Here is a 26,320-nt window from a genome sequence, read left to right as displayed (position 1 = left end):
ACAAATTACTATTCTTGAGGATGATTGCGGTTTTTTTGTTTTTGTTTTTTATGTTGAGTTATCGATACTCATAGGTCATTACTGAACGAAATAACTCTCTCGGTTGATTGACAGGTTGTAATCTTATTAGCAAGAAGTTAGTCGAACCTGTCAGCTCGAGTCGGGTTGTTTCCCGTTTTTATTGACTTCAGGTTTTCAACATGACATAAAGAAGATGAACTGCGTTTACGAACTTATAATCAAACTTCACTCACTCCGCTGTTTAAACTTTAAACTGACCTTTATCTTCTATTTGGCACCTTTTTTCATAACATTTTCAGGTCTCTACTTCCCCGCCAAATGATATTATACAATCGTTGGTCAGTCGATATATTCTCTTGTCAAGTAAAAGACAGTTTTCTGAAGTGTAATAATGGTACTGTAGATTAATTAGTGTTTCGTTTCCATCAACCAGCGAGGCGTCAGATCCAAGGGCACTTTCAATAATTTTTTAATTTCAGAATCACGATTTTGTCTCTGACTCTCTGTTTCAGAGCAATCAACCAGCGTCTCGTTCTCTACAGAGTCGTCGTTGTTATCGATCTCCTCTAGATTTTGGAGTACGCTACTATTTCCTGCGCTAGATTCAAATATTTGGCGCTGTTCCTTTATTGCTTCGACTTTCTTTTTAAACTCTTCGTCTGTACAAGCTAACATATAGCGTAGGTTCATATTGATCCTATTCTCGACCAAAACCTCGTGCCTTGGAATAATTCGGTCTTCCAGAGAGTAGCTCAAAAACCTACAAAATGAGAACAGAAGTTATGAATACCCAAAAACCAGTAAAGATCGTGACATGTATCCTCGGATATGGAAACAGAAGTTCTTTGGCGATATGAAAGCTCGAAAAAAGATATTCGAGAAAAAAGAATATAAACAAAAACAATCGGTGAAGCTGAAATAACAATTTATCGAGATTTGCCCGAAGTACCGGATTACAGCTATGCAATGATTTTCACCTCGGAAACTCGATGAGATCTTTTAGACTGTGAACCATGGTCATCCTTAGGTACCGATACTTGTGATGATGGAGTTCGACATTGTAGCACAGAAGCATCGGGAAATCGGCGATCATATCACCCAACTGTTGAACGTGAATTCCGAGCGAAAGAAAGTACTTCATGTTCACATCGAGCTTACGGGCGATACTGCATCCCAACAACGCCGGCGCCGCAGCTATGACTTTCGCGATATTCCTCTCTGTGACCCCGGCTCTCATGATCAAGAATATCACCTATCACATACATTTGGTTTTCAATATACTTTCAACCAAATTGTTTTGTTTGCCCAGTAGATCCACACGAATTGTAAAAGGAACTAGGACGAGAAAAAGACCAACCACTGGTCGGATTTTCTTGTAGAGGCTGTAAGTCAGCAATGAAGGAAACTTTGCAAGCATGTTACCTTTAGCTTCGTCTCGAATACCAATGTCCTGAAAAAACTTCACCTACACGAATAGCAGATTAATGTTTGTCACTCTAACCAAAGAGCATCGTAAAGGCCCTGCGAGACCTTTACGGCACCAAATTTATTTGTTCTCCCTAAATGGTTAGTTCTAACTTTTACTTCTTTTTTTTTCTTTCAAGAAACATTATATTATTTATAAATAACAAAGTCCTGACCGGCCAGGACAAAAAATTATACCGCTAGTGCACCGATTTCGAACCATTATTCTACTTGTAATTATCACAAGTAGTAACACCCCTATAAGCTTTTATCATAACTTACGAATCTGATGATGGTTCAATAGTTACAAGGTTCCGGGCAATGCGTCCACGTACCTTTGGAACGATGGTAATCATGGTAATCTTAGAAAACCATAGGCTTTATAAGAACTCTCTTCAAACCGTCGCGTGTGATTCCAAAGTAGTAAACGTACTTGACGAAAGGCTTCCATCGCTCCTCGATGCCAAAGGCCATCAACCGTGGCTTAAACGCAAGTAATTTCCTGAGTTCCTCGTCGCTGATCCCAAACTCCTTTAAATAGTTAACCTGCATTAAAAATAAATAATAATAAAAAATTTGATTCAAAATATGCATATAAAAGACAAAAGCAAAAAAACAACCCTTTTATATATACCTTCTCTCACTCATCTCTGCCAGGGAACAGAACCCGAGAACTCTGGGATAATCAAAGACCATCGTCCCGAAATCCTTCTGGTTCATGCCCATATCGACGAAGAACGCGACTCGGGATTTCAGTTCTTCCATGTCCATCGACAAGATTTGAGGGCACCGACTCAGGACGTAACCCATCCACTCTCTCCTCACTCCGTTTCCCTCCAAATACCCGACCATCTCTTCGAGCTCTTCTCTCGGCCGCCACAGTACCTTCTCTCCCGATTTCAGTATCACCGACCCTATGAACTCGCCTTTCACGTGCACCGATTTCAGCCACGCTGCCAGACGCGGAATCAGCTCGAGATTCCCCTTTGTCCTGCAGATTAGCTTCCCGATTTGCGGGTACGACAGTGAATTATGCTTCAACCACCTGAAAAATCACAATACTAATACACCAATCAAGTCTAAACATTCTTAATCGGTGTTCTAGCAATTAAGCAGAAGATAAAATCCAGTCTAAATCAAATTATATCTCTCAAACTGGCTTGTAGCACCCAAATCAGTGTTTCTCTGTTCAAGCCGAGCAACAAAGTTCAACAAACATGTTTAATACCAAGATTTTCATTACCGCATTGAATAATTCGTAATCAGTCTTCAAGCTATTAAGAAGCGAAACGAAAAAAATTCCAGTTTTAGTATCAAATGTTATCTCTCAAACTTTACATACTCTATTCAAGCCCAGCAAAAAAAGACTCAACAAACATGTTTTTTTTTTTTTTTTTTAATAACGAGAAATTGAATGGGGGCAAAATTATTAGGTTTTCATTACCGAATCAAAGGGACGACCTTGGAGTCTTCAATGACGGTCATGGCCAGTGACGGATCTAGAACTTTAATCGAGCGGGGGCACAAAAAAAAATTATAATGGGTTGATAAACATAACAAGAAGAATGCAATAAAAAAAACTTCATTAAATAATTAAATATCAAAAACTACAATTGTATACGTCGACTTTTCATGTCTTGAAATCGTCGTATAATTGTCTCATTGTCAATCCTATCAAAAATATCTTTTTCGATGTACACAATTAAATTATCATTCATCAGTTGATCTCCCATTCGGTTGCGTAGACGATTCTTCACAATATTCATGCTTGAAAATACTCTTTCGACCGAAGCGGTAGCAACTGGAAGTACCAATGCCAGTGTGATGAGTAAATATATTAGTGGATATACCTGATCTTTCTTTGTCTCGACCATCTTTTTTGCAAGATCCCCAAGCCCTCTAAGGTTAGCAAACTCCGCATTAGAACGCATGTCGAAAATATAAGTTTCGAGTTGGTTATCGAGCTTTAAACGATTCGCAATAGAAAAGTCTTCAGGATAAAACTCGGCAAGACGGATCAACTTTTGCTTGTCATAAGCAGAAAAAGAGTTGGTAGGACACAAACATGCTACACACAAAAGAAGCTCCGTGTTCGCCTCAGTGAAACGATCATTTAACTCCAAAAGTTGCATATCAATAATAGAATAAAACAGCTCGACACGAAAGTGAAACGAATTCGTTACGCTTTGACCTTTACGCCTTGACCTTCCTCGGGGTATGTAAACATCATCCATGTTAGGCATTCCCACGTTATTCTTTTCACAAAAAGAAAAAACTTCATCAGAGAAATCTTTCCACCCTTTGTCTCGCATCGATTGCAACCTTTGCTTACAAATTCTTGCCAAAGTCATAGCATTTACAATATCTTGGTCCCTCCTCTGCAAAGCTTTTGACAATTCATCTGTAATCCCTAATATTGCCTTCATCAAGTGTAGCGTAAATACAAAATCAAAGGATTGCATGATACTTAATAAATTATTTGCTTCAAATTTCTGCTCTGAGCTTGACCCCTCGTCAACAATAATCTCAAGAAGATCAATCGTGGATGAGAACATGATGATCAAGCTGATTAAAGAATCATAATGTGAGCTCCAACGTGTATCCGAAGTACGTTTCAACATGGTCTCCTGATTTAATCCTTTTCCGCTACAAATCTCACCATTATCGATAGCCTCAAAAATCTTGATTGCATGCAATTGATGAAGAACGTCGCACCGTTTAGACGAAGCGCTAGCAATGTTGACAATACTAGCAATAGAAAGGAAAAGACTTGCAACTTCAATATGTTTTTTTGCTACCGCTACAAGAGCAAGTTGGAGTTGGTGAGCAAAACAATGAATGTAAAAAGCACACGGATTTTCTTTCAAAATAAGTGCTTTTAAGCCATTGAACTCTCCCTGCATATTACTAGCTCCATCGTATCCTTGGCCCCGCAATCTAGAAATGCTCAATCCATGTCTAGAAAATAATCCGTCGATTGCCTCTTTTAGAGATATAGCTGTTGTAGTAGCAACATGTTCAAGACCAATGAAGCGTTCAATTATAGAACCACTTTTATCGACATAGCGTAAAACAACAGCCATTTGCTCTTTCATTGAGACATCGCGAGATTCATCAACTAGAATGGAAAAAAATCCACCACCTATATCTCTCAAGATGGCATTAAGAGTTTCCACGGCAATCGCATTAACAATTTCCTTCTGAATACTTGGTGCAGTCATTTTATCATTCTTCGGAGCATTCTTAAGGACAACTTTATCAATATCACTATTATGATTCGCCAAAAACTTCAAAAGTTCAAGAAAATTACCTTGATTCTTTGAGTTTTCTGTTTCATCATCACCACGAAAAGCAAGACCTTGTCGTAGAAGAAATCGAACGCAATCAATTGTGGCAGTCAACCGTGATGCATAAGTACTTTGCATTTGATTAGTTTGCTTGATGAAAGCATGTTCAATATGTTGCTTCTGTTTTCGTAGAGCTTCAAGCTTAGTCCACGCCTGATTGTGAGCACTGTCATGGCCTCCTACATGTATATCCAATCTCTCCTTTTTTTTCCAGTTTCTGAATCCGTCGCCAACAAAATAATCTCCACCTCCTTGATCCCCGTTATTTTGTTTGAATAAATAACAACAAAGACAATAAGCTGCATCTTTGGCCACACTATACTCCAACCAGTTAGCATATTGTTGATACCAAGCATGATTAAAGCGTCTTTCTCTGTCACCAAACTTTGTAGGAGGAAACTTAACAAGCTTCGGCTGACAAGGACCTTTCAACATATAAGCTCTTCGAACGTCGTCTTGTAGATTTGGATGATAATCTGATATTGGTATTCTCTTTCCAGGATCGGTCTCAAGAGTGTTTGGATTAAATTCTTCTTTGCTTGATTTTGTAATATCATAATTTTTTCCTGTTTGAAACGGAGAGTCTTATCCTCTTTTTAAATATTTATCCATACCTATTTAACAAAAAGAAAGAAAATCAATAAAATATTTTAACTAAAAAATTAAAGAAGAAAAAAAAAATCAAAGAACTTTGTAATTTGTATACGATAAGACCAAAATCTTCATCTAACAACAGTGAAAATATTTTTTACATAATAAAGACCGTCAAACAAGGGGCTTGTTCATCATAAATTAATCAAGCTGATCTGAAAGGGAGGAATAAAAAAAGATTTCAAGAAATAAACAGAGAAAGTAGCTTCTTCTATAAAAGCTGGCTAAGCCATATTTTTGGCTGACAGCCCCAAAATAAAATATGGAGGAAAAATATAAGAATTCATAAGAAAGCAAAAGAGAAGAGCAAAAAAAAAATATAAAGGGAGAGCTATATATATATACGATTGACCATAGACTCATATGAATTGCATAATCAAAATAATAATAAATAAAGTGCTTATATATTTTTAATATAAAAACATGGTGTACTGTAAATTGCTTTTGACATTTGGCCATATACAGGTAAGCAAAGCAGTCCTGCAGGTAAGGGGACTGAACGAAGCAATCCTTTTTTCAAAAAAAAAAAAAAAAAAAAAAAAAAAAGCTGCATATCCCTATATCAAGTACAAAAAAAAAAAAAAGCTGCATATCCCTATATCCCTATAACAGAGTACATATCACTGATATCAGCAATAAATAAAACCTAATAATTACCTCTTGGAATTCGTGAACTGAAGTATGCAGCAAAACAAAGAAAAAAAAACTCTCGGATGACCACGGGATGAGCAGCCAGAGTTAGTTTTTTTATATTGGGTGTGGGTTAAATCCGATTTATAACTGACTCCGACTTTTTTTTGTTAAATATAATTATATAAGTACAAATTTTTTTTTTTCCAAAATTCCAGTGGGGGCCACTGCCCCCACTGGCCCCTACGTGGATCCGTGCCTGGTCATGGCTCGGAGATTGAAGGTCGAATCAGAGTACTGAGGCAAGCATTTCAGCGACGTCGTTTCAACCATGACGTAATCGACGAAATCGCCAAGAATCTCCACCGTGTTCTGACTATACGTGATCCCGAATTTTCCCTTCATCATCATCGCCTGCTTCAGAATCTCCGCCGCAACTCTCCGCCGAATCTCCACGGCCCTCGGTATCATCTCATCCTCATCGGCGTCTGAAGCTACGAGGCTCCGGAGCGCCGGCAGCGAATCCGCCACGTCGGCGTCGGAGGGAAACTGGGCGTAGATGGAGCCAGGGAACTGCAGAGTTCTCCAGCGTATCAGCGAGAGCTCGAGGAGTCTGGACCGATCGTCGGCGCCGAATCCGGCGGCGGCGGAGGATGGGGATGAGGATACGTGGCGGTGGGGGTGATCGGAGGATTGGGAGGAGAGGTGACGGAGGAGTAGGTCGGAGGATTTTGAGTTGTGGTTACGAGGATTGAGCTCCGGAGACGGCGGAGGAGGTTGAGCTGACGGTGCGGCGGCGCGTGGGGATAGGAAGAAGTGACGCGGCGGGGGAGGACACGTCAGCATTTCGAGACTGGGTGGGTTCTCGGTTTGGGTTAAGATAGGGCAGTTATGGCACGAAGATAAGAAATAGAGATTTTATGAGTTAAGTGTTTCACATATCATATAGTTAATGGACTTATTTTTTGTCCGACTAAACTGAAATTGAAAAAGATAAAATGGCGGCAAAAGTCCCTAAAGTTTTCAGAAACAGCTAAGTTGGTCTTTATTCTTTTTTTTTACGGCGAAAGTCCTTCATGTTGAGTTTTAGTCATGCCGTTGATCCCCAACCCCAGTTTAGCGTCAATTATTGACGATGTTACAGCGAAAACGTTAGTATTAACTGACTGTGGGTTTTAAGGCTCAATTTAAACAAATAAAATGAAAGAAAATTAAATAAAATGAAACAAAACAGAATAAAACGAAATCAAAACAAAGCAAACCAACGAGTTTTGAAAATAAAACCGCCATTTGAAAATGGAAGAACCTCAAATCGAAGAATCCCAAATCGAACCCCAAATCGAAGAACCCCAAATCGAATCCCAAATCGAAGAAACCCAAATCGAAGAACCCGAAATTGAAGAAGGAAATGGTGATGAGTTTGACTTCGCAGAGGAGGCATATGTTGGCCAGGAAGAGAATGACGAAGATCGACATCCAAAGCACCCTCAGCAATGGTGGTCGTCGGTGAATCAGGCATGTGAAGAAGGTGAGGGTGGTCCAGGCGAAGACTCTGAAGGCATTAGGTCAGAGAGCGAGCTTGAGAGCCTCAACGACGAAGACGATGAGCAGCCGTCGAGGAGTTCGTTCAACCCGCGAGCAAACTTAGCAGAGTTCAAGTTCAAATTGGGTATGCTTTTCCCATCTGTTGAGTCTCTGAGATGCACGTTAAGAGAGGTTTTCATTAAACAACATAGGTCATTCAAGTATGTGCATAATGATCAAACCAGAGTACGAGCTAGGTGCACAGGACAAGGCTGTAATTGGACGTTATATGCTAAAGTTCAGAATTCTGATAATAGGACTATGAGAATCAACACTCTTTTAGACAATCATGACTGTGGACTAGTGTTTGATAATAAATTAGTCACGAGTAAGTGGTTGTCTGTTGAGTTCCTTGAGCACTTTAGGCTCAACCTTAACATGGACTATCAGAACTTCAAAGAGCTAGCTGCTGCAGCTCATTACACCAATGTCTCGTATCCAGTGTTTACTAGAGCCAGGAAGAATGCCAAAGATGCTCTAGAAGGTTCAGTTAGAGACCAGTATGCCATTTTGGAAGATTATTGCAAGCAAATTCTTGCAACTAATCCAGGTTCAACAGCTATACTGAAAACAGACTTAGTTGATGACAAAAGACTGTTTCAAAGAGTGTACATTTGTTTGAATGCTTGCAAGGAGGGGTTTAATAGAGGTTGCAGACCCTTATTGGGATTTGATGGATGCTTTCTCAAAGGATATTGCAAGGGCATGTTACTTGCTGCCGTGGGTATTGATGCTAACAACTCATGCTTCCCAGTTGCTTTTGCCGTGGTAGAGAAGGAAAATACAGACACATGGATGTGGTTCATGCTGCTTCTCAGTGAGGATCTTGGCATACAAAACTCAACAGGTTTTACTGTGATTAGTGATAGGCAGAAGGGTTTGGAGAGGGCTATTGCAGAGGTGTTTCCTGGTGCAGAGGTTAGATTCTGTGTTAGGCATTTACATGCCAACTTTAAGAAGGAACACAAGGGGTTATTACTCAAGCAACTGATGTGGAACTGTGCTAGAGCTTCAACAGAAGAAGAATTCAAGCTCAAAATGGCTGAGCTAAAAGATGAGAATGAGAAGGCCTTTGAGTGGCTTAGTCAGAAAAACCCTAAGGAGTGGAGTAGGTCTCAATTCAAAACATTTGTCAAAAGTGACATGCTGTTGAACAATCTGTGTGAGAGCTTCAACAATGCAATACTCATGGCCAGAGACAAACCTATAGTCACTTTGTTAGAGAAGATTAGGTTTTGGCTAATGTGCCGGTTTGCAAAAAAAAGAGATGCAGCTCAGAAATGGAAAACACCAGTTGGTCCTAGGATCATGGAGATAATTGAGAAGCACAAAACTGTATCAAGATACTGTCAGTCCACACTTGCTGGAAATTCCAAATTCCAGGTACTTTTGATACATTGTTTTCAATACATGAACAATACATTGTTTTTCAAGTGATTAATAATACATTGTTTTCAATTGCCAGGTTAACTTTCAAGGCTCACAGTCTTTTGTTGTTGACTTGAGGCTTAAGGTTTGCACTTGTAGGGTGTTTCAACTGTCTGGCATACCATGTCCACATGCCTTGACATGTATATGGGCATCTGGACTCAAAGACTATGAGTATGTAGACAGTTGGTACAAGCGTGAGGCTCACAATGCGTGTTACAGTGTGATAATTGAGCCAATGGCAAGTCCAGATAAGTGGCCAGAACCTGGTCTCAACAAAATTCTGCCACCACCAGAAATGATTTTGCCTGGAAGACCTAAGAAGAAAAGGAACAGAACAGGTGATGAGGCAGCTCCTGGGTTTGGGCCATTTCCAGAGTATACAACTGCAACAAAACAGTCTAGGAGGGGGCAAAAGAATCACTGCAGCAATTGTGGTGTAGAAGGCCATTCCAAGAGAACCTGTTCTAATCCAGGATCAAGTCAGGTACAATTTGAATTGACTTGTAACATTTTAGATTTAAATCTGGACAACTGATTTGCTTGTTTCACAGGTCAAGCCAGCAAAGAAGATGGGCAGACCTAAGACTAAAAACCCTGCACCAGAGACAATCAAGAGAAGGGCGAGAAGACAGAAGCAAACTGCTCAGTCACAAGTTTAGATTTTAAATGTTGTTTTGGTGTGCATACCTGTTTTGTTGGAATACTGCTGAAAACAGATTATGTAGTTGTAGTATGTTGTTTTGGAATCTGTTTATTATGATGTAATTGCAGTGCCAATTTGAGTGCCAATTCAGTGTCAATTTGCAGACTGTAATTCAGTGTCAATTTGCAGTGAAATTTGCGTGCCAATTCAGTGTCATTTTGAGTGTAATTGCAGTGTCAATTTGAGTGTAATTGCAGTGTCAATTTGAGTGTAATTCAGTGTCAATTTGCAGTGAAATTTGAGTGTAATTGCAGTGTCAATTTGAGTGTAATTGCAGTGTCAATTTGACTGTAATTGCAGTGTCAATTTGACTGTAATTCAGTGTCAATTTGCAGTGAAATTTGAGTGCCAATTCAGTGTCATTTTGAGTGTAATTGCAGTGTCAATTTGAGTTAAATTGCAGTGCCAATTCAGTATCAATTTGCAGTGAAATTTGAGTGCCAATTCAGTGTCAATTTGCAGTGTCAATGCAGTACCTACTACCATTGCAATTTTAAAACAGATAACAATTCATAACATTCAGACTTGCCATTCAAACCAGAGTTCCCATTCAAACCAAATACCAATTCCTTACAATTTTAGCTTGCCATTCATAACATTCAAACCAGATACCAATTCATTACAACTCAAGTCAGTTACAAATTACACTACCACTCATCGACCACAGCTGTATACTATCACTACAAACATCATAACAAACACTCCAATATTTATGTACAACATCTTATTCACAGGTTCTTTTACCACAACTTGAACTCTGCTACAACAATCTTTGCTACAAACACTTGATGCTTCTGCTTGTTCTTTGTAGTGGCGATTCTCCAACTCCAACCGGTTAATTGTTCTCAGTAGCCCAGGAATGACTTGTTTTGACCTCTCACAAATGTCTGGGTCAACCCACCTAAAACTTGTGCATCCACCATCTGCCTACATCACTCAGACCTAGTTTAATACCGAAATCAAACTACCAAACAAAAAACTAGGGTTTGAATCCGATAATTTACCTTTTTCTTGTAACAACCAAGGAATCTTCTACCTGGGTTTGAATCCGTCCACGACGTCCTTTGCACCACCGCGACCCCACACGAGCAACGTCCATTAACTATCCGACCATGAGATACCGAGCTTTGACTCCCAGTGATTCCTCGCCTCGACGTGCGCTGTGAGTGGCTATATACCGATGACGCTGAACCTTCATCACCCATTTGAGTTCGTGCTGAACTGATTACAACGATTACAGATGGAATTTATTCTAGGGTTTTCAATTTTGGATTTGGGGAAATGTTTATCGATATCGTTATGTTGGTTTGCTTTGTTTTGATTTCGTTTTATTCTGTTTTGTTTCATTTTATTTAATTTTCTTTCATTTTATTTGTTTAAATTGAGCCTTAAAACCCACAGTCAGTTAATACTAACGTTTTCGCTGTAACATCGTCAATAATTGACGCTAAAATGGGGTTGGGGATCAACGGCATGACTAAAACTCAACATAAAGGACTTTCGCCATAAAAAAAAAAAGAATAGGGACCAACTTAGCTGTTTCTGGAAACTTTAGGGACTTTTGCCGCCATTTACTCATTGAAAAACCCGGTTCATTTTTTTTTCTTTCTTTTTTTCCCCTGAATTTTACGTTTGAACCAAAATGTCAATCCTGATTTAAGTAAGAGATCTTTCAACAATTACAATATACATGTAAGAACTATATTCCATAAAGCCCAAAATCATCCCGTAAATCATTAAGAACGATAATCAAAATACCTGGATCCATCGGAATTGATCGCCGACTGTTGCGGAAGTACTGCGGCAATCCAACGTGGGTTCGTAAACACGGACGAGTGTGGTTTGTGGCCTTCCTCAACCAAATCGCCTTAGCTCCTCTATGGGACTGTCGTCACTCTTCCAGATGGGGAGAAGAGAAACTGTGTTATGATTTGGTGTATTGGGGACCATAACCAATAGGCCTTTTTATAGTGCTCAATAGGGTTCCCATAATCCCCTTATTAGGCAATATTAGTATATACTCAATTAATTCCATGTTTAATTAGAAATCAATGGGCATCCAAAATTAGACCACAAAATGTCAACCCATTAATTCAAATAGCAAAATATAATTGAATTAATATATGTTGCCCAATATAGAATATTTGACAAAATTTTCTTACAATCTCCCACTTGGGCTACATATGATTCCTGAATCAATTATATCACAATTTCTTTAGGCGCGCTTCCGTATGCTATTTATACTTTGATTTCTCTTTAATCAATCTGGTCCATTTCATATATCAATAATGGAATTATCGCAACTTTTATCACATTCCGTTGTGACTAAACCACGGCAATCACCATATTAATATACTACATGACATAGATCAAATATGGATGAGTAGCATGGAAATTTTGAGCAATGTGGTCTCAAATTAGCGTCAATTTCCAACTGATCCTTCTTTAGTCTTTAGTGAGATCATTTCCTTATGCAATATAATATCGCAAGTTTTAGAATTCAGGACAATGATGAAAAACCAACTTTATTCTGCATAAATCATCAATCAAAACATGAATACAGAACATATAGTACACAAAATAAAACTCCCACTAAACCAAGGTATTTTCTAGAATAACGCCCATATGAGCAGTGTGCTCATGAAACACCTTAGGCGTTAAACCTTTAGTCAATGGGTCTGCTAGCATAAAATCGGTTCCTATGTGTTCTATAGAAATTTGTCCATCCTGAACTCTCTCCTTCACAACTAGAAACTTGATGTCGATGAACTTTGACTTCGTCGAGCTACTGTTGTTGTTGGAGTAAAGAACCACAGATTTGTTGTCACAATAAATCTTCAATGGCTTGTCAATGCCATCTACAACTCGCAATCTAGTGACAAAATTCCGCAGCCAAATTCCGTGGTTGGATGCCTCGAAACAAGCTATGAACTCCGCTGCCATGGTTGAAGAAGCTACAAGTCTCTGTTTAGCAGACTTCCACGAAATAGCTCCTCCTGCCAACATAAAAACATAGCCTGATGTGGAGCGCTTGCTGTCTTGACATCCAGCAAAATCGGAATCAGAGAAACCTACGACCTCCAAACTCTCTGATTTCCGAAAAGTGAGCATATAGTCTTTTGTTCGTCTTAGATAACGCATCACACGTTTTGCTGCCTTCCAATGTTGCAAACTTGGATCACTCAAATATCTACCAAGGACACCCACGATGAATGCAATGTCGGGACGAGTGCAAACTTGAGCGTACATAAGACTCCCAACAATTGAGGCATAGGGAATCTTTTGCATCTCATTTCTTTTAAAATCATTACTGGGACATTGTTTGAGACTGAATTTGTCTCCTTTAGATATGGGCGCATCTCCTGGCTTACAATCTTTCATGCCGAATCTGCTAAGCACTTTGTCAATATAGCTCTTTTGTGATAATCCAAGAACACCTTGAGAACGATCTCTTAGTATCTTGATTCCTAATACAAAAGAAGCTTCACCAAGATCTTTCATTTCGAAATTCTTCGTCAGAAATTTCTTGGTTTCATGTAGCAAACCAATGTCACTACTAGCGAGCAGAATGTCATCGACATATAAAACCAGGAAGATGTATTTACTCCCACTGAATTTTTGGTATACACAATCATCAACAATATTTGCCTCGAAACCATATGAAGTAATAACCTGATGAAACTTGAGATACCATTGCCGCGATGCCTGTTTAAGTCCGTAGATGGATTTTTTTAACTTGCAAACCATAGACTTTGGATTTCCTGACACAAAGTTTTCTGGCTGAGTCATATAAATTGTCTCTTCAATGTCTCCATTGAGAAACGCAGTCTTTACATCCATCTGATGTAGCTCTAAATCAAAATGAGCTACTAGTGCCATAATAGTCCTAAAAGAGTCTTTCGATGAAACCGGAGAGAAAGTCTCTTTATAGTCTATGCCTTCCTTTTGAGTAAAGCCTTTGGCGACTAGACGAGCCTTATACCTTTCAACATTACCCTTTGAATCCAACTTGGTTTTAAATATCCATTTACAACCAATTGGCTTTGCACCTTCAGGTAAGTCAATAAGATCCCAAACGTCATTGTCTTCCATTGATTTCATCTCATCTTTCATGGCATCGATCCACTGTTGAGATTTAGAAGAATGCATGGCTTGATGGAAGGTGATTGGATCATCTTCTGTCAGACCAATGCCATCCTCATGTTCTTGAAGAAAAACGATATAATCATCAGAAATCGCACTTCTTCTCTCTCTAGTGGATCTCCTTAATGGCACTTCTTGAGGTTGTTGAGTTTGTTCTATGGGCGGGTCTTGAGGAAGAATCTCAATGTTGTCTTGGTTAGGGACAACGTTGGGAGTGATATCTTCAACTATGTCTTGAACGGTAAGAGGTATAATATCTTGAATACCGATAGTCGAAGATTCTTCTTCAAAGACAACGCTCCTAGTATTTTCTTCTCCCCCAAACTCAATATCCTCAAGGAATCTGGCATTTCCCGTTTCGAAAAAAGATCTGGATGTGGGATTGTAAAACTTGAAACCACGTGAACGTTCGGCATAACCAACAAAATAACAGCTAACCGTTCTTGAGTCCAACTTTGCTTCATGTGGCCTATAAGGCCTAGCTTCAGCTGGACAACCCCAAATGTGTAAGTGCCTGATGCTTGGTCTTTTGTTAGTCCAAAGCTCATAAGGGGTTTGGGTAACTGCTTTACTTGGTACCCGATTCAAGACATAAACCGCTGTCTTCAACGCTTCTCCCCAAAGAGTCTCTGGTAAGGAAGAGTGCCTAATCATACTCCTTACCATATCCTTAAGAGTTCGGTTTCGTCGCTCGGCAACACCATTCATGCTAGGTTTCCCTGGCATTGTGTATTGCGGAACAATTCCACATTCATCGAGGAAAAGCGCAAAGGGTCCTGGACGTTGTTCTCCAGATCCGTCATACCTGCCATAGTATTCACCACCACGATCGGATTTGACAGCCTTAATTTTCTTTCCAAGTTGAAGTTCGACTTCAGCCTTGTAAGACTTGAAAACGTCCAATGATTGTGACTTTTCGTGTATCAAAAATAGGTAACCATATCGAGAATAATCGTCTATGAATGTAATAAAATACCGTTGTCCATTCCAAGCAGTTGTAGGGAATGGACCACATATATCAGTATGTATTAGTTCAAGAACATCCGTAGCTCTATTGGCACCCAATTTTCTAGAATTAGTTTGTTTCCCCTTGATGCACTCAATGCAGACTTGAAAGTCTGTCAAATCTAGGGGTTCAAGAATTCCATCTGACACAAGCCTTTGAATTCTCTGTTTAGAGATATGACATAAACGCTTGTGCCATAAAGTGGCAGAATTCTCATTTAATTTTCGTTTCGTACCATGCGAGCTTGTACTTAATATTTCGTTGTTAGAACTAACAGTATCAAGCAGGTATAAATTATCAATTAAAGAACCGGAACCTAAGAAATTTGAATTTTGATGGAGACTAATTTTATTATTTCCAAATGAACAAGAAAAACCAGATTTGTCCAACATAGAAACATAAATCAAATTCCGTCTAAAAGACGGTACAACAAAAGTCTCAAATAAATCCAAATTAAAACCAGTCTTTAAAAGCAATCTAAATGTTCCAATAGCCTCCACGACAACTTTATTGCCATCGCCCACAAAGATGAATCTTTCATCATCACTTGGCGGTCGGCTCCACAGGCAACCCTGCATGGATACGCTTACGTGAGTAGTAGCACCAGAATCTACCCACCAAGTATCCTTAGGTACGAAAGCCAAATTAATTTCAGAACAAACTAAAGTCAAAATCTTACCCTTTTTCACACGCCACGCAGCATACTTGGGACACTCCTTCTTCACGTGACCAGCCTTCTTGCAAAAGAAACAGGTGAATTCATTCTCCTGCGTCTTTTGTTTTTTCGGCTGAGATGGTTGTCCCCCAGTTTCCTTGGTTCTTTTCTTCTTGTTATTTCGAGATGAGGTTGCCAGGTGAGCACTTTCAGTCTTGTCTCGCTGGAGCCGCTCCTCTTCTTGCACACAATGAGAAATGAGCTCATTCAATGACCATTTGTCCTTCTGCGTGTTATAGCTCACTTTGAATTGCCCAAAGTGCGGTGGGAGAGAGAGCAAAATAAAATGCACGAGCAAATCCTCAGACAACTCAAGCTTCAGTGACTTCAGCTTTGAAGCAAGATGAGACATTTCCATGATGTACTCCCTGATGTTTCCTTTTCCCTTATACTTCATGGAGACGAGCTTACCCAGAGTGTTACTCGCTTCTGATTTCTCGTTCTTGGCAAAAAATTGTTCAATCTCCTCCAGAAACTTCTTGGAACTTTTACTCTCAGAAATGGAGCCTCGGAACGCTTCTGGGATGGAACGCCTCGTGATCATCAAGCACATACGGTTTGACCGATCCCATTTGTCAGTCTTTGCATCTTCAGTGGTTCCAGCAGCAGGAATGGGCCGATCTTGTCGTAGGGCCTGATCAAGGTCCATACAACCAAGGACAATCTCCACAGTCTCCTTCCATGCTTTGAAATTTGTCCCGTTCAGCATAGGAATGTGGCTCACTTGGCTAGACATGTTAGAAGCGGTTGCAAATGAAACTGGATCCACGAACAAAATAAAGAAAATATATGCTCACTTTAGTACATGATTAAATCAATAAACCATCTCAAGCTACCTAGCACAACATTAATTCCTAGTCTTGGACAGAGAAATTAATTGTAATTGGTACACTCAATGCATTGATCAAATACTGATAATAAGTTCTGTCAAACTATAAAATGTCTTTGGACTTTTCATAGATCACATGAATGACACTTTATAATTATCACGCATTTATCATTGCAAGCACGTTGTTATTCGGCCAAACTATGTCTTCCTTTGGGCCGAGCATAATTCGCATGAATAATTTCGCACAAACATCTATTCGTATAATTTTAATTAAATTAATTTTTCACAACAGAGGCTACTTTGGCAACATATTGTTTGAATCAACTCAATTAAAATACACCAGATAACCTTAATTGATGGTTTAATTTGATTTAAAAAAAAATTTACATAACTAAAGATATATACCTTAGTATCTAGTTATATAAAAACAGCCTAACACAAGCTGTAGGAACGAAAAAAAAACTTTCCTAATATATCCAAAAAATGTATTCGGCAAAAGCAAAAAAAAAGATTCTTTTAAAAAAAAAAAGTAAATGCTCTTTAAGGCAATAGCAATAACAATTATATATGATATTTGGCCAAATAATAACACCTTCCTTTGGGCCGGCCATTACTCGCATAAATATACGCAAAGATTAGTGCTAATAAAACAAAATATGCACAAAGATTTCCGTATATTTGTTCACAAGAATTACCAAAAAAAAAAAAGGGTTTACATTTATACGGCAGGAATTAAAAGAAAAAAAAACTTTTTGTGTAAACCTGATTACCAAATACATACTATAAAGAGTAAAACATACAACCAGATGTAGAATAAGAGTCTATAAAGCTCTATACAGGACCGAAAAATAACAGTATGGCCAAAAGATCCTTTTAACATATATATTCATATATTAATTGAAAAGGAATCCATTAGTCTGCAACCACTAAGCAACATATGTGATTGAGAACAAACAGCAACAACAACATCATAAAAAAAAAATGTATAAAAAGCATATGACTGTATATATACACTTGAACAAATACATGTGCACAAAGCCAGAAGCAACCGCCACAAACAAAAAAAAAACATACAATATCAAAATAATTCATACAATACCCAAAAAAACCATCACCGAATGGACGAAAACATGACCCAAAATTGTATGAATTAAATCTAACGATCCAACATGAAATACATGCTCTGACACCACGGTTTTATCACAGTGCATATATCAAAATACACAGTAAAAGGACGCACATGAACCAGTCCAGAAAAAATAAAATTGATCAACGAACTTCCTAATGAAATAACATGAACGGCTCTGATACCACTTGTAAGAACTATATTCCATAAAGCCCAAAATCATCATGTAAATCATTAAGAACGATAATCAAAATACCTGGATCCATCGGAATTGATCGCCGACTGTTGCGGAAGTACTGCGGCAATCCAACGTGGGTTCGTAAACACGGACGAGTGTGGTTTGTGGCCTTCCTCAACCAAATCGCCTTAGCTCCTCTATGGGACTGTCGTCACTCTTCCAGATGGGGAGAAGAGAAACTGTGTTATGATTTTGTGTATTGGGGACCATAACCAATAGGCCTTTTTATAGTGTTCAATAGGGTTCCCATAATCCCCTTATTAGGCAATATTAGTATCTACTCAATTAATTCCATATTTAATTAGAAATCAATGGGCATCCAAAATTAGACCACATAATGTCAACCCATTAATTCAAATAGCAAAATATAATTGAATTAATATATGTTGCCCAATATAGAATATTTGACAAAATTTTCTTACAATATACTCAAACATGAGGATAAAAAAAACTAAGCAAGAAACCCAAAAGAAAAGTATTATAAGAAAAATCAATTGCATAAAAATTGACAAGCTCGTTTAATGCCATAAACAAGCTGTGGAACAAATCATAATAACCCATATAATCCCCCGTGACACCCCTTGGCTTCACCGTCTTCTTTTTCTTTTTTTCCCGCCTGAATTCCCTCGCAATAATAATTCCCGACTGTCACAGTGAATTGATTCACAAACAACAGCTGTCCGATCGAAGCGAAGCTCGTGTTTCTCTCGATCAAATCAACGCACACCGCTCGATCTTCGACATCCTAAAGAAGAGCTAAGCTAGCCCGGAGGTTTCACACCCAAAAAAAAAACAGGCACTCTACCGAAAATCGGAAAAAGCCCGCTGTATTATTGACAAAAAAGAATCAAGAACAACCAATCCCGGTCCGAGTCTCTCCCCCTAGGCCTGTTCGAGTCTCTCTATATCTTGTACGCCAGACGGCTCGGGAAATATCTCCCGTGAATTCCTCCTCCGCGAAGACGAATGGTCTCCGCCGTTCGGTCCCCCTCCGGCGCTCCCTTGCGAGCCCGTCGAGTTCTTCTCGAGCCGAGACGGGCCCGCGACCGCGGGACCCGCCGCCGGGACCACCGTGATGTCCGACGAGCTCCGCCAGCTCCCCAACAGCGCGGCATTCCACGAGCCCCTCGACGAGGTCGTCCTCAGCCTAGCGGACCCCGAGTTCTCCTCGCGGACTACCTTGAGGGGATTCTCGAGGGCCTTGAGGATGTACCGCATCGGCGGGCGTCTATTGGGCTTCGGGTTGAGGCACGATCGGGCCACCACAGCCATAGCCCAAACCTCCTCGAAAAGGCCCTCGTCCACGATCAGCGACGGGTCCAAGATCTTCGTCACGAGATCCTTCTCGTAGATGCTGATGTACGGGAGCGTTTGGTCCATCCATTCCTTTGTCTGGGCATCGCTCGAGCCGCTGATTCCGAGCTTTCCCGTCACGAGCTCGAGCAAGACTTTCCCGAAGCAGTAAACGTCGTACGCACAGACCGCAGTAAACGTCGTCCACCAACCAAAGCCTTTTTATTCAACTTTGTGGCCTATAGCTCTTGTTTTCGTCACTTCCGGATAAAGATGAAGATCTAAATCTTTTGACTTTGTTTGCAAGTTAACGCATACACAAGGTTATCTGAAACCCACGTATGTATATTATAATGGCCTTATGTGGTCCTTGTATAAATATCAAGGAACTAAATGTCGCCGGAAATCGGCGAAAGTCGCCTGGAAATTCCATTCCGGTGACTAAACGGCCGGCGACAGCGAAGTATGTCGTTTCGTCGTTTTTTGTCGTTCGTGTTAGAATAATTTTGGGACTACTAATGTCATTAAATAAATGTGTTGGGTCATTATTAATTAAGTCAAAATTGATGTGGTCAAATTTAGAATAAAGTTTGTGACTTAAGGACATATTTGTCATGAAGTTATTATGTGGCTACCATAAGTGCTAATCTAATTTGATGATGAGCCAAATTAGAAATAAGCAATAGTTATTAGTAACTGTCTGACAGTTATTAATAACAGGGTAGGTCCCTGATTGCAGTACGTACGATAATTTTCTTGTATCCCCATCAACAAGAATTCTCCGTACTCATGCAAACTGCAATCAGAAGACCATCCAACTCTTGGTGTTTACAATCCATGGATTCAGGTACGCTTCTGCTATTAAGATCTATGGTTTGGTTTCTCTTGAATTGAATTAGGATTATATTTTAGGGATTCAAAACCCTAACAATTGGTATCAGAGCGTTGCTAATTTAATTCATGAGAAATTGCCGATATTGGTTTTTAGTCTGTAGTCGTCGTTTGTGATTACCTGGAATATGTCTATTGTCGGTTATAGTTTTGCTTTGCGGTTCGGTGGTTTTATTGCACAATTCTGGATATATACGCTCTTTACTTTGCTTTTGCGATGATGCTGTGCATTTTTTCTTGTCGCATGTGAATTGCGGCTATATAAACCTGGCTTGGCGGGACCTCCCGCTCCTCCCGGTCCCGCCAAGCCCCGTACTCCCGTTAGTTGGCTAAACGGGAGTCCCGTCCCGTTACCTACCGGTGATGGAGATTTTTCTTAACTAAAGAAAAATTCTACACGACGCAAGCGAACGTGTCGTCAAGTAATAGAGTGCAAAAGCACGGATATCGATCCCACAAGGACTCTAGACTATTTCCGAAGCAAACTCACTAGCTTTCTTTTTCGAGTAATAGAAAATGAAAAATGGGGGGTTTTTGATTATTTTGAGAACAAGATGAAATGTAAACAAAAGTAAAAACACTATTTAAACAAAAGTTAAAAGGAAGGGGTACGATTTTGTTATTTCATCGAGTCGGTCGGTCAAGATACGATTCTAAGCTCGGGTTTAGAGTGTTAAAACTTAGTCTCAATCCCTCCTATAACATTCACTAATCTCTCTCGAGTCTTTAGGAATCTAGCTATGTGTCGAACTTACACCTCTCGGTTTGGGTTCTATTAAAGCACAAAACCGCATATAGCCCGGGATTTCAAACAACTACATCTACCCCCTAGTCTTTCTATAGCTCTAGGAAGGTTAATGATGGGACGGGTAGAGCTCACTCGTTTATTACCTCTCGGTGTCTAAACTCGTCTAAGATTCACTAACTAGGTAGCTACTCTAATTAGCGCTAACACACGCCCCATACCCATAGAATTCCACTCTCAACCCAACCATGAAGCACCAATCTAATCCAAATGTTTGACCAACCAACTCAACTACTCAACTACATCGCACCCCAAATCTACTTAGCTACTCATGATTAAGAATAAACAAAGTAAAATTGAAATAAGTAAAAGAAGCAAAACAATAAAGAAACAAGACATTGAATGCTAATCTCAACAACCAAATAAATATATCATAAAACTCAAGCACTACTTCAATATTCCACTTAGATAAAACAATAAACTTATCACAATGCTCAAATGACAAAGGTAATCAACAAAACCCAAATAGAATACTTGAAAGCTTAAAATATGTTCAACAAGCAAAAAGTGGAGTAAATAAGTAAAAAAACAATAAATAAAAGAGATAGAGTTTAGAGTGAACAAATGGAGGTGATGAGGATGATGGAGGTTGTCACTTCTCCCTCTTCTTCTTCACTCCCAAGCTCAAGAGCAAAATGGGTGTCAAACCCTAGCTTTCTCTCTCTAAAGTTTCAAAAACCAAAACAAAAGTGTTCTATTCTAAAGCTTCCTCTTTTCCTCTTTGAATAAGTGTATATGAGGGTTTAGGAAAGGTTTTCGGAGCAAATAAGGACCCTTGGATGAGATCCAAGGGCCAAAAATGATCTAAAAGACGAGCTCAAAAAAGTGCTGAAAAAGCAACTGGCGCGGTGCGCCACATAACGGCGCGGTGCGCCACTCGTGAATTTTCTGAAGGCGCGGTGCGCCACATAACGGCGCGGCGCGCCACTCGTGAAATTCTGAAGGCGCGCCGCGCTTCTCTTGCGCGTCGTCTGCTCGAGCTCTCGGTGTAAATTTTGGCACCAGGGCGCGGCGCGCCATGTTTTAGGCGCAGCGCGCCTCTCGAGAAACGTTGACTCCATTGACCGTCGTTGACTTTTGTTGACTTGACTTCAAATGACCATAACTTGCTCGATTTAGCTCCGATTTAGCCCGTTTTCGCACCACAACCTTCTCATACTCTCTCAAACCTGAAAATGCAATAAAAACTACAAAATAATATCAAAAACATTAAGAACAAGCTTCGATTCTTATCTAAGAGTCATAGATAAGTGTGAATGAATCTCACTTATCAAACCCCCAAACTTAAACCGTTGCTTGTCCTCAAGCAACACAAAAGACTAGACAATAAAATAAACACACCAAAGAAGTTACACTAAAAACGAATGGTGATCACAAAGTTTAGCAACAATGTCAAGTGTTAGTTACATGCCTCAACCTACAAAAATTTCCGAATCCAAGTCAATCATCATATGAAACCAAAAAAATAATTAGATTGACTAAATGGCCTTTTGCAACACATTCCCGATCAAAATCCCCCGTGTGTGAAATATGTCCCGAAAGAGAGAGAGGTCAACTCAATATGTTCGTTCACGTCTTCTAATGTCAAATGCTCAAATAATAATGAGATGAATGTGAATCGAACACCATAATGCTTTTCGCCGCTCAATCTCCACTAATGCAAGACACTTACCGAGGAAATCAATAGGGCTTTGTCAGCTTGTAATGTTAGGCTAGGGTCAACGGTAGGATATTGTCAAAATGTGGCTAAAACGTCAACTTAGCGACTCAATCTCACCAAACTCACCAACTTTCACATGATATTACTCACTCCCCCATTCCCACGTTCATGGTATAACATTTCACCTTTCGCGAACGTTTTCTTTCCTAAGCCTTTACTTCCCAATGTTTTCCCCCAAACTTTGACTATGCAACGTCTAGTCTCTAAAACTAATGTCACAGAACACCACGCCAAAAACTAATACAATTAAATAATAAAACGCAGAAATTAAACACTCTTTTTTTGTAGTTTTTTTTTCTTTTTCTCTTTTTTTCTCTTTTTTTTTCTTTTTTTTCTTTTTTTTTTCTTTTTCTTTCTCTTTCTAATACAAAACAATAAACATAAAAACGAACAATCACCGGCGTGGTGTCTAATGAACTATAAAACACATAGAGACTAGTCGAAGAACATGTCACAAAAATCGAAAGAATTCACTCAAAAGTCGCTAAGTTAACGGGGTTCTTTGTGGGATTTGAACAAATATGGGCTTGGCTTTTTCTGACTAAGTAACGAGAAAGGATTAATCGTTCGGCTTTTTCTGAAAGGGTGCTCAAGGAAGTATTACGGGTTGGCTTTTTGGCTCTGATCGGTCCAAATGAAGGCCTATGTCATTTTTCCTAGGTTCGTGTCATGTCATTTTGCCTCGATGAGGGCTAGAGCGGTTCTTAGCGTTCGTGAGCTAAAAGACATTTAAAGATGTGATCGAACCTCTAAGGACTACTCAAACCCCGGGACGACGTGTGTGCATAAGTGGGAAAAATCAACCGAAATTGTGTCATTCAAACCACTAGTCAATCACAATGAAGCACAAAAATTTTTAAAATTGACTCAAACTCGGATTTCTTTGAAAATACATGGTATCATTGGCAAGTAACGAGAGAAAACACTTTAATGCTATCACTTATAAGCAATCACCAAACAAAATTAAGAAAATAAAAATTAAATAAAGACAACCTAATCTAACAGAAATCTCCCACAAAGTAGTTCACCCCCCCAAACTCAATCTCTACATTGTCCTCAATGTAGATCCATAAAAACACGGGAGACAGAGAACTTACCTCGCGGGGGTGGTAGAACTCCCCTACTCGTCGCTTCCGCGCTCGGGCGGCGGCGGATCTTCTTCCACGCGCTCTTTCTTCATCCATACCTCTTTGAACGGTTTTGGCCAATGTCCTCGCCGTGGCTCGAAAGGAGACTTCGGCTTTGCATCTTTGATCACCTTTTTTGTTGATTCTTCTTTAGGAGCCCGTGGCGGAGGTGTGGGTGGTGGAGTGGCGACTTCGTACGTCTCGAGGACGTAGACATCTTCTTTTTGCTTCTTGCGCTTTCGGGTTTTACAGATCCCGAACGTCTCCTCCTCGTTCTTCATGCGCATCATCAACTCGCCTCTTTGCACGTCTATGCGAACACCGCAAGTGGCTAAGAAAGCCCTTCCAAAGAGAATGGGGATATCGCGATCCTCGTCCATGTCGATGACGTAGAAATCGGCCGGAAAAGTGAATTTTCCGACTTTTACGAGGAGGTCTTCCACGAAGCCGCGCGGGTGCCTTACGGTCCGATCTGCCAGTTGGAGAGTGGTGCGCGTGAGCTTTAGTTCACCCACCCCGAGTTTGTTGAAGACGGCCGACGGCATGAGGTTGATGCCCGAACCTAGATCGCACAAGGCGTTCTCGATAAAGACGTCTCCAATAGTGCACGGCAATGTGAACTTGCCCGGGTCTTCTAACTTTGGCGGGAGCTCTTGTTTTAGAAGTGCGGCACACTCGGTGGAAAGCGCCACCGTGAGCCGTTGCGGGAACGGGAGTGGCGTCTCATAGATGCGGACCGACGAGTGCGGCTTAGGGGCTTTGGTGACCGGGGCAGCCTCTTCTTCTTCTTTCTTCTGGCTCTCGGTGGCTGCAACGTGTTGATGAGAAATGGCATTACAGTGCTCCATTGGATTCACTTCGGAGGTGCTTGGAGGGGACCCTTGCGGTCTCTCGCTCATGGCTTTAGCGAAGTGACCCATTTGAACTTCAAGAGTTCTTATTTGAGCCGAGTTGCTTTTGAGGGCCGCTTCTTGGCGTTCGAGTGCGGCCGTGGTGTTCGTCATGAACTTGGTGTTTTCAATTGCCATTTGGGCAATTAATTCTTCAAGATTCGGTCTCTTGTCTTGAGGAGGAGGATTATTCCGGTATTGAGAGCTCCCATGGTGTTGTTGAGGCGGTGGGTGTTGATGTTGTTGATGATGTGGTGGAAGGTATGGTTGTTGGTGTTGAGGTGGAGCCGGTTGCATTGCCACTTGGTCTTGAGGATTTCTCCATGAGAATATTGGATGATTGTTCCTCGCTCCCGTGTAATAATTCCCCGAGTTTTGGTACGTGGGACGATTGTTGTGGTTTCCCACAAACTTGGACTCCTCTATCTCGCCACATTCGTCCGTCGGATGAGGACCCGCACACAAACCACACTTGTGGTGAGATGTCCCCACCGCCTTCACCGCTTCTTTTCCGTGGACGGTCTTCGTGAGTTTGGCTACCTCAATTGTCAACGATTTGAGGAGCTCCATCTCCGGAGTTATCGGCTCTCTCGCGGCAATTCTCCTCTCGACCGGGCATTGATCGTTCACTTGGGCCATCTTCTCGAGTAGTGCAAATGCATCGGTGGTGGTGTTGTCGAGAAGTGAGCCTCCCGATGCGGTGTTGACTCGGTCTTGCGTCGAGGCCATAAGCCCGCTATAGAAGATTTGGAGTTGCACCCACTCCGCAATACCGTGGCCCGGACACTTCCGAATCATATCCTTGAAACGAGCCCACGCTTCGTAAAGGGACTCTCCGTCGTATTGTCCAAAGTTATGGATTTCGTTTCTCCTCCGGGTCATCTTCTCAAAAGTGAAGAATCGTGAGATGAACTTCGAGCATAAGTCATCCCATGTGGTGATCGAACCCGGAGCAAGAGAGGATAACCACCCATGTGCGCGGTCTCGGATGGAGAACGGGAAGAGTCGTAGACACACGGCCTCCTTGGATAAGTGAGGGAGATTGAACGTGTTGCAAATCCGCAAGAAGTTGTTGATGTGGTCTTGCGGATCTTCGGAGGGGGAACTGGCAAATTGGTTGTTTTGCACCATGTGGATGATCGAGGTTTTAATCTCGAAGTTTGGGTTCCCTTCCATCTCCGGAATTCGTATTGCCGATTGGTGCTCGTCGAAAGTAGGTTGACCATAGTCGAGTATGGTCCTTCGTTCTTCTCCATGTTCCGCGTTTCGACGAGCATGATGTTGTGCTTCATTGCCTCCTTCCATGGCGGCTCGCCTTGCCTCCGCTCGGTTCCGTCGGCAAGTCCGTTCGATCTCGTGATTGATAGGAATGAGCGGAGGGTTACGTCGTCGCATGCACCTTTAAAACATAAGAGGCACACAATAAGCACAATAATAACAAGCAAACTAAAAAATTAAACTAGATAATTCAATCGAAAATAGAACCGTAGTCCCCGGCAACGGCGCCAAAAACTTGATGGAGATTTTTCTTAACTAAAGAAAAATTCTACACGACGCAAGCGAACGTGTCGTCAAGTAATAGAGTGCAAAAGCACGGATATCGATCCCACAAGGACTCTAGACTATTTCCGAAGCAAACTCACTAGCTTTCTTTTTCGAGTTATGGAAAATGAAAAATGGGGGGTTTTTGATTATTTTGAGAACAA

At 40.6% G+C, this 26,320-nt stretch overlaps 4 protein-coding genes and 1 pseudogene across 5 annotated transcripts; 2 read left to right on the top strand and 3 right to left on the bottom strand.

The window, feature by feature from the left end:
• Positions 1-262: 262 nt before the first annotated feature.
• Positions 263-7,005, bottom strand: LOC149387608 (transcription termination factor MTERF2, chloroplastic-like; annotated as a pseudogene). The gene is made up of 7 exons (XR_016301082.1): positions 6,385-7,005; positions 2,930-2,974; positions 2,124-2,530; positions 1,821-2,033; positions 1,379-1,486; positions 999-1,273; positions 263-781 (listed from the first exon to the last, which is right to left on the bottom strand). The product of XR_016301082.1 is annotated as a transcription termination factor MTERF2, chloroplastic-like (transcript).
• Positions 2,980-5,623, bottom strand: LOC149387609 (uncharacterized). Its single transcript, XM_089624792.1, has one exon. The coding sequence runs from the start codon at positions 5,265-5,267 to the stop codon at positions 3,093-3,095; it is 2,175 nt and encodes a 724-aa protein (XP_089480918.1). The 5' UTR covers positions 5,268-5,623; the 3' UTR covers positions 2,980-3,092.
• Positions 7,006-7,409: 404 nt separating the features above from the next.
• On the top strand, positions 7,410-9,001 carry LOC149387607 (uncharacterized). Its single transcript, XM_089622196.1, has 2 exons — positions 7,410-8,929; positions 8,971-9,001. Exons 1-2 carry the CDS (start codon positions 7,410-7,412, stop codon positions 8,999-9,001), a joined length of 1,551 nt encoding a protein of 516 aa, XP_089478322.1.
• Positions 9,002-9,005: 4 nt separating this feature from the next.
• On the top strand, positions 9,006-10,670 carry LOC149387606 (uncharacterized). The gene is made up of 6 exons (XM_089622195.1): positions 9,006-9,080; positions 9,163-9,607; positions 9,690-9,781; positions 9,900-9,995; positions 10,109-10,201; positions 10,566-10,670. Exons 1-6 carry the CDS (start codon positions 9,006-9,008, stop codon positions 10,668-10,670), a joined length of 906 nt encoding a protein of 301 aa, XP_089478321.1.
• A 13,047-nt stretch (positions 10,671-23,717) lies between these two features.
• Positions 23,718-25,919, bottom strand: LOC149387605 (uncharacterized). Its single transcript, XM_089622194.1, has 2 exons — positions 24,287-25,919; positions 23,718-24,034 (listed from the first exon to the last, which is right to left on the bottom strand). Exons 1-2 carry the CDS (start codon positions 25,917-25,919, stop codon positions 23,718-23,720), a joined length of 1,950 nt encoding a protein of 649 aa, XP_089478320.1.
• Between the last annotated feature and the right edge of the window lie 401 nt (positions 25,920-26,320).

This window comes from Urtica dioica, chromosome 8 (genome assembly GCF_054948205.1).
Source record: "Urtica dioica subsp. dioica isolate 48M chromosome 8, U.dioica_male_clone48M_v1_H2, whole genome shotgun sequence".
Taxonomy (NCBI): domain Eukaryota; kingdom Viridiplantae; phylum Streptophyta; class Magnoliopsida; order Rosales; family Urticaceae; genus Urtica; species Urtica dioica.
This window is presented reverse-complemented; position numbering and strand designations above follow the sequence as displayed.

What these genes read in the sequence shown, in the direction of transcription:
- LOC149387605 (XM_089622194.1), bottom strand. Translation starts at nt 25,919, where the DNA reads ATGGAAGGAGGCAATGAAGCACAACATCATGCTCGTCGAAACGCGGAA. An exon ending in GAACGCCTTGTGCGATCTAG is followed by an intron (nt 24,035 to 24,286) that starts GTTCGGGCATCA and finishes GTGTTCGCATAG; the next exon opens with ACGTGCAAAGAGGCGAGTTG.
- LOC149387607 (XM_089622196.1), top strand. Translation starts at nt 7,410, where the DNA reads ATGGAAGAACCTCAAATCGAAGAATCCCAAATCGAACCCCAAATCGAA. An exon ending in ACTTTGTTAGAGAAGATTAG is followed by an intron (nt 8,930 to 8,970) that starts GTTTTGGCTAAT and finishes AAAGAGATGCAG; the next exon opens with CTCAGAAATGGAAAACACCA.
- LOC149387606 (XM_089622195.1), top strand. Translation starts at nt 9,006, where the DNA reads ATGGAGATAATTGAGAAGCACAAAACTGTATCAAGATACTGTCAGTCC. An exon ending in CTGTTCTAATCCAGGATCAA is followed by an intron (nt 9,608 to 9,689) that starts GTCAGGTACAAT and finishes AGGTCAAGCCAG; the next exon opens with CAAAGAAGATGGGCAGACCT. An exon ending in AGCAAACTGCTCAGTCACAA is followed by an intron (nt 9,782 to 9,899) that starts GTTTAGATTTTA and finishes ATGTAATTGCAG; the next exon opens with TGCCAATTTGAGTGCCAATT.
- LOC149387609 (XM_089624792.1), bottom strand. Translation starts at nt 5,267, where the DNA reads ATGTTGAAAGGTCCTTGTCAGCCGAAGCTTGTTAAGTTTCCTCCTACA.